At 40.4% G+C, this 12,686-nt stretch overlaps 1 protein-coding gene across 4 annotated transcripts in view; it reads right to left on the minus strand.

The window, feature by feature from the left end:
- Positions 1 to 12,686, minus strand: part of Nebl (nebulette) — a 403,483-nt gene that overhangs the window by 60,667 nt on the left and 330,130 nt on the right. For 2 of the 4 annotated variants that reach the window (XM_023704952.1, XM_023704949.1), the window contains exons 17-20: positions 10,941 to 11,045; positions 8,984 to 9,076; positions 2,686 to 2,778; positions 851 to 943 (exon numbers count right to left, since the gene is read on the minus strand). The exons of 1 other annotated variant lie outside the window; for it this stretch is intronic. In XM_023704952.1, coding sequence (XP_023560720.1) covers positions 851 to 943; positions 2,686 to 2,778; positions 8,984 to 9,076; positions 10,941 to 11,045 — 384 coding nt within the window. The remainder of the gene's footprint in view (positions 1 to 850; positions 944 to 2,685; positions 2,779 to 8,983; positions 9,077 to 10,940; positions 11,046 to 12,686) is intronic. One more of the 4 variants, XM_023704950.1, reaches the window with a different exon arrangement.

Here is a 12,686-nt window from a genome sequence, read left to right on the forward strand (position 1 = left end):
ACTGCTCTTTCTTCCTCCTCAATAAGCATGTTTGTTTCTGAGAATGTTTAATAGAGTCTGAGCATGACTTCGGATCCACTGGGGAAAGATGAACATCTACTCCACCAAAACACAGTTGTTGGAAGAAGCAGCAAACAATAACCTGCACATACTACATCAAGTGGTCAAATAACTTGAAGGGTTTAAGGAATAAGTGATTCCTTTGAAATGAATAGACTTCCAAAGTTCCTCTTCCAAAGAGTCCAATCTGTATGTTAATGACTTCTACAAGGGGGCTGCTAGGAGCTGTACCCACCCACTGGTGGATTGGGTAAACAAAAGGGAATTAGGGCAGGCACTGGTCAGCTGTCAGAGTTTAAGGAGAAACTGAGGACTTCCATCAAGTACCCCAAAATTGGCTCCACTTCTTCTCATGAGCCATTCAATTGCATCTACTTTACCAGCCCTCCAGGACACTGCCCAAAAAATAGTTATCATCACAGAGGGTGGGAAACAAGGCAGGGAAATGTAGGGGAACAAGAACACAGGCACTTTCCTGCCCTAGGAAGGAGCATGGGAAAGCTTGGTTGGAGGGCCCAATGCCAGAAGCTTCCCCTTTGGGCACCAAGCAGTTACCAGCATGAAAACAAGATGAGGAAGATAGCCAACAACCTGCAGGGAAAATAGTCCAGCTGGTGTGGTGCTGGGGACCTGGAAACCCCCAAGACCACAGAACCTTCTAAGTCCATCATTAGTTGAGTAAGGTCAGAAATACGGCTCAAATTTGAGAAAATATTCTAAAACAACCCCTGCCTCTACAGAGTGACTCTACATTTGCTAGCATCAGAAAACATTATTAAGAGGATCACACATCACTGATATTCTTCTGGTTTTCTTTCACTCTCTTCAGCTCTGGGGGGTCAGAAATAGGAGTTGCCTGTTTAATCTCTTCTTTGTACTTGACCTATGAAGGATAAAAAGAATTTTAATAGATAGCAGAGCAGACTCTGAGCTAAAAAAAAAATTCTACAAAGGGTGAGTCTCAAAGTTCCCCCACCTTTTGCACACATTTTATCACAATGGCTCTACATCAATCATCCTGTTGGTATCATCACCTAGATTTTGATTATTCTGATTATTTTTTGTTAAAAAATGCTGACTGTTGATTGTGCTGTTCATAAGAGTCTTCCATAAACACTGTGGTGTTCAATGTTCAGACTAATTACAAATCACACAAATAAAAACAGAAATCTAAGTGAACATGATGAATATAAGTAGTAGAACCAGTTCATGAGGGTAAAACTAGAATGAAATCCACTTGGCAGCCCAGGAAGGTCTTTTTCTGCCCCATGACCCTGGAGCTTCAACTTCCAAAGATTTCTGACTTCTACCTTCCAGGGACATTAGTGGAATAAGAAATGTGGAACTGGATTTTCTCCTTCGCCTGGGAGAATTTGCTCTTAAGTTTTACTATTTTCTTTTTTGGTACCAGGAATCGAACTCTGGACCTCATGCTTGCTGGGCAGGTACTGCACCACTAAGCTACACCCCCAGCCCTGCTCTTAAGTTTTAAAGTCTTTCAAAATTAACTACTGTGAAAGAAAACAGAATTTTGTTGGAAAAAGCTCTATTAAAGCGTCACAAAAAGAGAAAAAATAAATATCTGGGAACAGCATGAAAGAATTTCAGGATTCCAGGAGGCCTGATTCAAATCACAGCTCTACCTTTACTAGTTGTGGATACCTGGCATGTGCTCTGACTCAATTTCCCACATCAATCCAGTAGAGATGAATAGAGCTGAACTTGGGGGCTCATATGAAACACAAGTGGAAGGCCAAGTCCCTCATAAAGGTGTACATAATTGTTAACTAGCCCTGCTCTTTTAGCAATTGATCATTGAATGATTAATGTTTTCCATTTCATTGGTTCTTTTTCAAAGGACTCTTTCCATTTCAAAGGTTCTTTTTCTACTTTCTATTTTTATTTATTTATTTTTTGTTTGTTTGTTTGTTTTTGCATTTTAGGGAAGAGCCTACAGGGTGTTCAGGGTCTCACTACTAGACTGGACTCATAGTGATCCGCCTGTGTTCAGCTTCCCAAATGCTGGGATCACAGGCACATGCGCCACCATGCCCAGTCTCAGTTGCCATCACAGCACACCTCGGGGGTGAGGCCAGCACAGCAGCCCCCGAGATTGAACCCAGTCCCTGTGTTCGCCTAAGCAGGCACTTTAATCCACTGAGCTATCTGGCCAGCCCTACATTCTTCTAGATGCTGTGTGTCTGCAAGTGCTAATCCAGCCAGGTCTTCTCCTGCCGTATTCCAATAGGCATTTTGCTTCAATGGATAAGAGATTCCTCTATTCAGGTCCTTATCTAAACATACTTCTAGTTTACCAATCAACTATGAGGTTCATGAGGACAGGATGGGTCTTATCTACCTTTTGTCCTAATAATCTAGACAATGCCTGACACATTTGGGTACATATGGAAGAACTTTTGAATTAAAACACATGGATAAGTTAGAGAGACCACTATCATAGATTTCCTGAGCTGGTGTGATCGTCACAGGTCTTGCCCTTCAGTGAGTGAATGCGTAAAGAAGGATCCAGCTGTCAGAAGGTTTGAAGTTTAGCATAAAATTAAAAATTAACACTTAAAATACAAAATTTCAGATAAAATATAAAAGACAACAGAAACTACTTGCCGCACTCAGCTGCTCCTGGTTTCTCCTCACTCTCTCTATCTCTGGGGTCATGCTTACCGGTGTGGACTTATAGTTTTGTTCTTTATACTGGAGCTGGGAGATAAGATGGGAGTCAGGTTGGAGCATTGAGAAATAAACATTACCAATACATGAGAACAGATGGAAAGAAATGTCACATGGCCACAGAGCATTCAACAGTGAAATCTCCCTTAGGATTTAACAGTGGAATATGGATGGCTAATAGATTCCATCTTCTCAGTGACACCAATGGCTTGGTTGGTCCTTATCAAATGTTTAAATTATACCTTCCATGGTTATTTTCAAATTGTATTATTTACTGGTGGCCTCACTGAGTTTGAGCTTATCAGTCATAAGGACTTATCCTCTCTGTGAGAATTAAAGCACTTCTCAAGTCATCATTGTGTACATAAAATAATTCTTCATTCTTATCCCTGGGGAGAAGGGGTAGACAAATCCTCTGCCTCCAGTTCGGCAGCACTTTACCACTGTTAAACCATGAATGTCACTATTTCCCTCTAAGTTCCAGCTCTGGAGTGCCTGCCGTCTGACCCAACATTAGGGACATTCCCCAGCTTATGTACAGGGTGTCATTTTTAGCCAGAGAATCATGCTTCAAGGCCTGTAGTTTGCTTTCCAGCAAGAGAGCTAGTGATTCCACCACATCCGGGATATAAATGAGCATCAGACCTGGAGAAAGAGAACGGCAAGTGGCCAAGTCTGTCAAATGAAGTCTGCCCAGAAAAAGTAGAGCAAGAGTTTAAAACCCCACTGTAAGGAACTCCACAGGAGCAACAGAATGATTTTCTTTAGACTTTAAACTTGGTATTAAGGACTTGCAAATAACACAGACCAGAAGTGCATGCTCACAGGAGTGAGGGTGCGTGTGAAGAGAGGGAAGTGGACAGGGGCTGGGCTTCTTTCTGTGTAAGCTCCCGCCTCCTGAGAGCCTTTCTCTGTGCAATGGTATGTGAAATTTGAGAGATCAGGCAGATTGTCTGGAGGTTTATTTATTTCCAGTGACACTTGGAATTAAACCCAGACAAATGTGAAACTCTTTTTTTTTAATTTTTCATTTATTTTGAGACAGGATCCCCATAAACCATTAAATTGCCCAGGCGGAGCTCAAACTTCCAATCCCCCTGCCTCAACCTCCCAGAGTTCTGGAATTATAGACATAATCCAACATGTCTAGTTGAGGGAGATTCCTGTTGTAAGGCTCGATTGGGACCCCACCCTCCCAGTACCCAACCTGTCTGCCGGGAGAAGCATTGTGCTCAGCTCAGCACCAGCGCACAGGGAAAACACAGGACTGTAGAAGAGATAAGGTGGAGCACAGACTCTTCCAGAACATTTAGACACAGATATTCACAGCAGAGGCCTCAAGGACTTTGCCCACTGAGACATGAAACATCCGGGGAACTTTGGCCATTGAGCTTTCCTAAGACCTTCCCACCTAACATTCCTGGTCTTCCTTCAAGCCCTGTAAGAAGAGCCTGATTCTCTTTGCTCCCTACAGAGGAAGGTTTTGCCTGCTGTCTGCTGGGACCCCGGCACAATGAATTCCACACCATGCTGCCTTTAGAGCAGCCCAGTGGTCTCAGCTGGTCTTGGCCTCGAGCCATTCCTTACACTTGTGATGGAGTTAAAGCGAGGGAAGTTTCAGTTTAACCTCTATTCATAGCAAGATGCAAGGAAAGGTCTCTTTTATGGGGTGTGTCTAGATATCCTACCAAAGGTTCATGAAGTCAGAAGGCTTTTTCAGAGGCAGCTGAATCTAAAGTGTGTGGTGCTGGGATTAAGCCTATGATTACTAAATCGGTGCGCTGACTGGCTTGGCACTGCCCTAATCACAGCACTCTGGATAAGATAAAAGTGGTGGAAAGACATGGTTAAGGCCTCCAGTTACTTCTGCTGCCTCCTACCACCACGAATGTTTGCCCCTCCGCCATGTGCCACCCCGCCTTGGAGCCCACCGGTAATGGACTGAAACCTCTACCAACTGTGAGTTAAAGAACCCTGTCCTCTCCTAACTTTGTGTGTGGAATACTTTGTCTCAACAATGAGAAAAGCAACTAGGAGAATTTCTCTAGTTAGAGCTCAGAAGGAGAAAACTGATACAAAAAAATCTTATAACCAGTTTTTAGTAGATATAAACCTGGGGCCATCAGCTTGAAAGACAGAATCTTCATACCGCTTAATCCTCCATTTAGAGACCCCCATGCACCTACAGGAAATGTATCTTTCACACTCTAATCCCTGTTTCATAGACAAGGATGCAAGGTTTCCCACAGTTAGTGAGCAAGTAAGGCCTGGAGACCAAGGCAACCAACAGCTGAGGGTGTCTATTACTTCCCACCACTCCAGTGTCATCCAAACTTCCCAAGTTCCTGCCACTGGCACACTGACTTCCAAAGGCCACACCAGATGTGCTGTTCCTTAGCATTACTTTTCATTAAATGAACTATTATTTTCAAATACAGTATTTTTAAAGGAGTATAAATTTCTACCCTCATTGAGGCCTAGTAAACCCTTCTTATAGAAGAAGATACACATTTAAAACAATGCAATCGCCACACCAAGGATCAAGCACTAGCAGGACCATATCTTCTCAACCATCCTAGTGGTGATTCCAAGGGACTCCACACTACATCTTTCTGATCTGTGTCACATCTTCCTGCACTGTCATCTCCTGCCACTCTCTTCCCTAATCCTCATCATAGAAATCTCCTTCTGAGTAGGTCTTGGGTCCTGCACATACTCAGTGTGCTCTACCAAGAAAGCCCTTCCTTGCAAAATCTGTCCCAAGCCATCATGAGTCCCTCCAGAGTGAATGCCTGTGCCACTCCTTCTCCAGTTCTCTTCCTCTTTCCCCAACACGGCCACCCTCTGTCTTTAAACCACAGCACTTCACAGCAGGTCTCAGTACTGTAACTCAATAAGTGCTTATGAGATGATACAAGATGTGAAATGTACTTCAGAAAGTACTGTCTTCAAGAAGCACAGTAAACACTACTAACTACTGTGATGGCACTTATACATGCATCATGGTCATTCTCCTGGAGACCCTGAGAACACTCACAGGCTTGAACCATCCTGTTTTGAAGTGCTTCCAAGAACAAGACTAGAGTAGACATTCAACAACAAAGGCCCATGAAGCACTTCCTGGGTATAATGGAGAGTGTAAATATAGTTGGGTGAGCCGTCTCATTTAAGGACAACCTTTGCGGTAGTCTTCCTTGTAAATGGGATTTTACCTGGGCAGGTGTCATGCCCTCTTCATATATTTGTATGTAATAAAATAGAAAGAAATACTTAAGGAAAAATGAACTGAAGAAATATCTCAGCAACCCAAAGCCTGCCTGGCAAGCACAAGGTCTTGAGTTCAATTCTCAGTGGAAAAAAAAAAAAAAAGGAAGAAAAAGAAAATTGATCATGTTGCTGATATTCCTCTGATTTTCTTTATTTCTCTTTTGTTCTGGAGGATCAGAAGTGTGTGCTTAATCTCTTTGTATTTCACCTGAATAATTTATAAAAAGATGTTAATGTAGTCTACTCACATCTTTAAATGTGAAGAATTTCTTCATTAGTAACTATTGAAAAATATTCTTTTTCTGTATTTAGTACAGGGTCTACAAGGTCTCACTACGTAGATCAGACTCGTAGTGATTCTCCTGTTCTCAACCCCCCAAGTGCTAGGATTATAGGCGCATGCCACCACACCCACTCTCAATCAATGTCTCAGCACACACCAGTGCCAGGAACAGCACGCCGGGAATTGAACCCCAACCACTGCACTCTGCCTAAGTAGGCACTTTAATCCACTGAGTTATAAGGCTGGCCCCCTGAAAAACAATTTTTTTAAATGCTAACATTGCTTTCCCTTCAGTGGGAACACAATCATTTATTTTATCTGATACTTTCAGGATTTCTTTATCCTGAAGTGAAAATAACTTCGTATATATTCACCTATCCATAACTAGAAGAGTCCTTTAATCAAAAAAAGTGTTGCTTACTATGAACATAAATCTTTTCATTTACACAAATGCACAAAAAAAAAACCCTTGGAAATTATCTTAAATAAAGTAATGGCTTGTTTCCTATCTGAAAAGCAGTTTCTATTACTATGTTAATTAGAATTTACTATCTATATAAAGACAAAGTAACAGTGAAATAGCCATAGAGTCTTGGGACTGCTATTTGTCTAAGAGCACACCAATAATCTATAGTATGGAACAAAAAATTCGTGTGACCTCAAATAAAAGAAGAGAAAAATGGAGCTGGGGAAAATGAACTGCAAGCACAGAAAGCGCTTCCTGACCACAGCAAGAAAAGTGCACACTAGAGTCAGGAAGCACCTTCTAGTCACAGGACCCTGCCCAGGAAAGCCCTCCTGTGGCATCCACTTCATTCCAACCTCCCATCAAGTTGGCTTAGGAGGATCCACCAGATGAGTGATAGCACCACCACATGGTGACACAGGGTGACAAGAAGCAGCTCTCTGGCTGGCCCAGCCCTTCCCTGTATTATTAACAAGGTCATCAAGTCAGGTTCTACATTCACATATCTATAACTCACAGAAGATCCTCCTGGAAAAGAAAAGCACATATACTAGACCTAAGAGGCACATGCTAACATTTACCAAAAACTTAAACCTGCAGGAAATGTGTTTTAGAAATCAAATGTTTAAAATGAGTAAAGCTGACACCTCCACGATTGTCATAAAGTCTCAGCATCTCAAGTATCAACCATGCCTCAGAATCTGAGAATTCAGTGTAAGTAACAATGCCAGGACTGTACTAGTCCACATCCAGAATAGTTAAATTGAAACTGAGACAGGGTACCTCTAAATAATACTGCAAATAAGCTCTTAGCAGAGAGAATTAATAGCAAAACGGCTTGTTCCCAGACGTGGAAAATGTCGAGATGTTCAAATGTTAGGGAATCGCTTCTGAGTTTGACAGATCTGCCTAATCTTCGAAAGGGCAACTTTCCATTTGAATACTAAGCAGGCATTTATGGCTCACCCTCAGCGATATGGAACTGTGCATTTATTGTTTGCTAGAAGAGGCTGTAGGGCTCTGGGAGAAGAAATGATATACTGTGCCGCTTCGTGTCATTTTCCTTGAGTGGGAACCACAATGTGATTACAGATGAACATTTGTGTTTCTCAGGAAACCCTGGACTAATCAAGCTGGTCAAGTTATTTCACTGTAGGCTACAGAGCTGCACACTATAGAACATTTATATCTGAGAACACTGACACGTATGTTTCAAATATTTTCACTCAGAAGGAATGAAAACAAACAGAATTCTTATAATTTCATTCTCAAGTGTCTTAGTGTGACAACAGCTTGCCCCATCTGCACTTTCTCATAAATGCAGGCACACACGCACTTTCCCAGGATGCCACTTAGCAGTCAGAGCTGCCCCTGAGATGAGCAGCACTCAGGCAGTTCTACTTGCATCACCTGAAGGAAAATTCTGGAAAGTACTGTCTCCAGGGATGATGGGGACAAGATAGATTCGAAAATGAGACTTAAGGAAAGAATCATTTTGGTCTCCTCCACAAGAAACAATCTAAACACATATGGAAGAACAGCTATTGCTAAGAAGAACAGTGTCAAGCCTTCAACCGAAGGAATCTTTATTTATAACATTAACCCCATTTCTACCCTTCCTTTGGTTCAAAAGTAACTAGAGGATAAGTTATTTGACAATTTCTAGTAAAAATAAGTATTTTTCATCAGTGAAAGTAGATAATAAATAGAGATGGAAAATAGAAGTACAAATAAGAATATGGCTAATAAAGAATATGTCTCAGAAATGTAACTGACATAGGGTAACAATGAATTGGCATTATATTTTTTTATCTATAACTTTCCTTTAAGCTATCAAATAAATGTTCTGGGGGCTTTAATCATTCTGTCAGGGTAAAGTTTTCTCCAAGCTGTGGAGAAGCACTAAATGTATCCTTTTCTTGCAAAACTTAATACAGTTAAAATTCTGTTCAAAAAGATGAATGCAACCCTCGGTTTCATTCAAGTGACCTATGTCTTCCTTACTCTGATGTACCAAAATGAAATGTTGCTTCAGGTTCATAAGGAACAAGACTATAGTTTTCATTCTGAAAGTCAGACCTTTGATATTTGATGAAATCATATTTCAGTAAATTGAAGAATAAAAGAAAGAGGTGGCCTGTTGAGTATCGAGTGTTAAGAACATTTCCCAAGCTTCTGTTTGCTTTGGGAAAGGATAATTAATGCAAGGGAGAACTTACTGAACTAATGTTTTGCTGATTTTTCTTCACTCGTTCAATCTCAGGAGTCTCTTTTACTGCGGTGCCAGCTCCTACTTCCTTCTTATAAAATACCTTTATTATAAGAGAAGGAAAAGAACTATAAGCTTATCCGAATTCAAGTCCTAGATCCGACAGTTATAAAAGGCCGTTTCTCAGGTTTTATAGTAACGTGAATACTGCTTTTATTTATGACTACCAACATTATGTGAATCAGTGAAACAGTTCATTATGATAATAAATGTCTAAATTTGGTTTCATAGCCCTAAAACATACAAGTAACCCTCTAATATCTGCTCTAAATGGTGATCAACACCTCAGTAGACTGTAGATTATTTGTTTTAGAATATAAATTGCCAAACTAGAGTTTCATTCTTTAAATAGAAATGTCACATGTGTGAAAGAAAAATCAAAGCACTTATTACAAAAGTTTACTAAGAAATTAGCATTTAATTTGAAAATAGTATAAAATTTTCAGCAACTGCTATTCTTTTTTTTTCTGTATTTTAGGGAAGGGGAAACTACTATTCTAAAAGCAAAGATGCCTTCTCTCCCAGGAAAACATTAGCTTTATTGTCAATATTAACATTAATTCCAAGTGTATTTTCCTCATCCTTTGCTTATCCATTCCCTCCCCCCAACCTGTCTCTCTATCTGCATCTGCATCTTCTATGCTTTCCAAACACAAAACAAATGTCAAAAGCATGCTACAGAAAAAAAGCACACTTCAGAAAAAAGCACAGAGGACAGAATTTCTCCACCTCGGGACACTTGCTGATCCAGTGGGCCCAGTGGGAGTGGAAGACAAATGTTTTCCTCAGCAGGCTAAAATCTGAGATACCACAGAATCACAGACATCAAGAGCATCTTTTTCTAATCCTTTCAGAGAAAATTTCCCATTTCTCAGTACAGCCTGTCCCTTTCAAGGAGGCCTAAGAGCTGCCTGCTCAGCACACCTGAGAGCTGGAGCTTGCCAGTTAATTAGGAAGGAAGAAAAACTCTGAAGCCCTGAACCTTAATAGAATTTACATTTTTAATTAGACATTTGCTTCATCATAAATGACTGGGCTGAATCTATATCATGATATTGACTCGTGATCAATTTTTATAATTTTAAAACAGAATTGAAGCCTATGCATCCATTATAAAAGGCCCACTATCTTCATTCCTAAGACAAATGCAATTTCTACTCCTCAAAATAAAAATATGAAAGTTTAAGACTTAGCTATGAACTTGTAAATCTGTAGACATGTTATCCACACAAATACTCAAAGAGCAGGAAGAATATCATTTCATATGGCTCCTTCTGTCTCCAAAGGAAAATGTGTGTAGAAGGTTAGGACGTCTTCCATGACTTAAACTTTAAAATTCAGTTAATATTTGTCAGTTTTGTCTGACATACAATTTGAATTTGTAATTCCAAACAATTATGACAAATTATAATTTAAGAGACTGGAACTTTTATTGTTTTGAAGAAATAAAGATAACATACTTGGCAAAAAATCCAAACAATACAGCAAAATATCTGATAATGAGAAAGGAAAAAGTATTCCTTACAAAACATAAAATTTCAAAGAGGTATAAGAAAAAAAAAAAAAAACATGCTTGCCAAGCATCCCTATTCAAAAATTCAAACTCTGAAAACATTTTGTTTTCAAAAACAAATTTAAAGTTTTGTGTGTGGCACTCAGTCACCAGACCAGGAAAATTCCACACCTAACTTAACTTCCTGGGATTGGTCTCAGTCAATACACAGGAGTACCAAAACTATTGCACAAAATTACTTTCAGTTTATGGGTATAATATGTATATGAAACACAAAAAATTTCATGTTTAGACTTGAGTTTCATCCCCAAATACTGCACAACTGAAACCATCCAACACGCACTGGTCCAAAGCATGTAAAGCATATAAAGGATACTCTGTACTGGCTACTCACCGAACTAATGTTTTGTTGAGTTGTCTTAACTCTCTGCATTTCAGGAGTATCTGCCACAGTGGAATAGTTAGAAAGCAGTTTCTCTGCTTCATCTTTATACTTTTTCTAAAAACATAAACAGCTGATATGAATGGGGAGGCGAGTATGAGACACACAGAGAAACAGAATGATGGTGCTTTTTCCAACTGGACCATGCCACACAGCTCTAAGCTGTACCTTCTAAGCCTCACTTACTCGTGCAACAGCAAAAGACAAAGGCAGCAAGCAGAGAGCCCAGTCAGGCAGCATCACAGCCTCTCTGACTGTGGGGGCCACCTCGGTCCACTGAGACACTCAGAGAGGTGATTTGTATGTCCTTCCTAACTGTAGACCTGCTCTGATGTGAGCAGTCAGGGTCCTTGTTCAAATGGCTCAGCAGTACCTGTGAAGTAATGTGACCCTGTATCTAATTTTTTATGCTTTGTGATCTATGCTTCGCTTCTTAATTTAGTTAAAGATGTCTTTGGCTAAGGGGAATGTACCAGTATTTTTGTACGTGAGATAAAAATATTTCAAATTCCTATCTGTTGTTGGAGCTCTGATATACCTGAGCAATAGCTTATATACAGTATCGGTGCATATGTAATACTTATTATGTAAGTATTGTCCTAAATACTCAGTACACATTAATTTATTTAATCAATCCCCCAAGCAGGTACTATTATCATACTCAGAAGGGGAAACTGAGGCCCCAGTTAGTAGGTGTCAGAGCTACACTAATGAAGTTAATCATGACATAATCCTGCTGCTTGTAAGCAAAGTACCTACAGTCCACATGAAGATGCATCCCAGCATGTTGGAATGGTCCTATAGGGCCCAGTCTCCTGTTCATTGTCTCTTGCTGTCATTTGAACTTGGGGACTCTGCTCCAAGCCACATTAGCTGAACAAAATCCTGGCCAAATACTGGACATAGAAAAGGTAAGTGGACCTTTGAGCCAGTGGTCAAAGGTACCTTCTCTGTGGTATTCTACTATCTCTCTTGTGCTTAAAACCTCAAAAATCCAGGTGTACTGTAAGTGTCCCACTCAAGCACTCCACACTTGGGGCAGGCAATGGGACAGCCCGAGCACCATGGCTTCTGAGAAGCCTCTGTTCTACTTTTCTTGCAGGTAGGATGTAGTGGTCTGTAACTCTACATCTGCAGTGTTATCAGATGTGTCTGCAGTGTCCCCAAAGCAAACCTGTGGCTGATTTTCTGTGAACAGGCACTTAGGAAGTGTCTGCTGAATGAAGAAAGGAGCTCGGCATTCTTGAGACAGCACATTTTCTCCACTGGCTCAAAGGTCCACTTGCCTTTTCTATGTCCAGTATTTGGCTAGGATTTGTTCATCTAATGCAGCATGGGGCAGAATCCCCAAGTTCAAATGACAGCAAGGGACAATGAACAGGAAACTGGGTCCTTTAGGACCATCCGAATGGCTGCAGCACCCAAGGAGGCTGAGGGGCAGGCAACCCTTTGACATTTTCATTCCACCATCTTGATATCCCCACTTGGACCCAGGGTGTTTAGGCTTTTTACTTAAGTTTTAACCAGAATTCTAATAAATATGACCAGATTTGTCAAAAATTATTCTGAGCAATTATTCTCAACATAAGCTCCATTAATGAAACTTAATCTCTTGCTCAATTTTCTATTACTACTTTTTTTGCATTCTACTTTACTATTTTTTCCATTAGGATTCATTATTCTCCATGTAAATTTCAC

The sequence above is a fragment of the Octodon degus genome, unplaced genomic scaffold, assembly GCF_000260255.1.
Source record: "Octodon degus isolate 3935 unplaced genomic scaffold, OctDeg1.0 scaffold00208, whole genome shotgun sequence".
In the NCBI taxonomy this organism is placed as follows: domain Eukaryota; kingdom Metazoa; phylum Chordata; class Mammalia; order Rodentia; family Octodontidae; genus Octodon; species Octodon degus.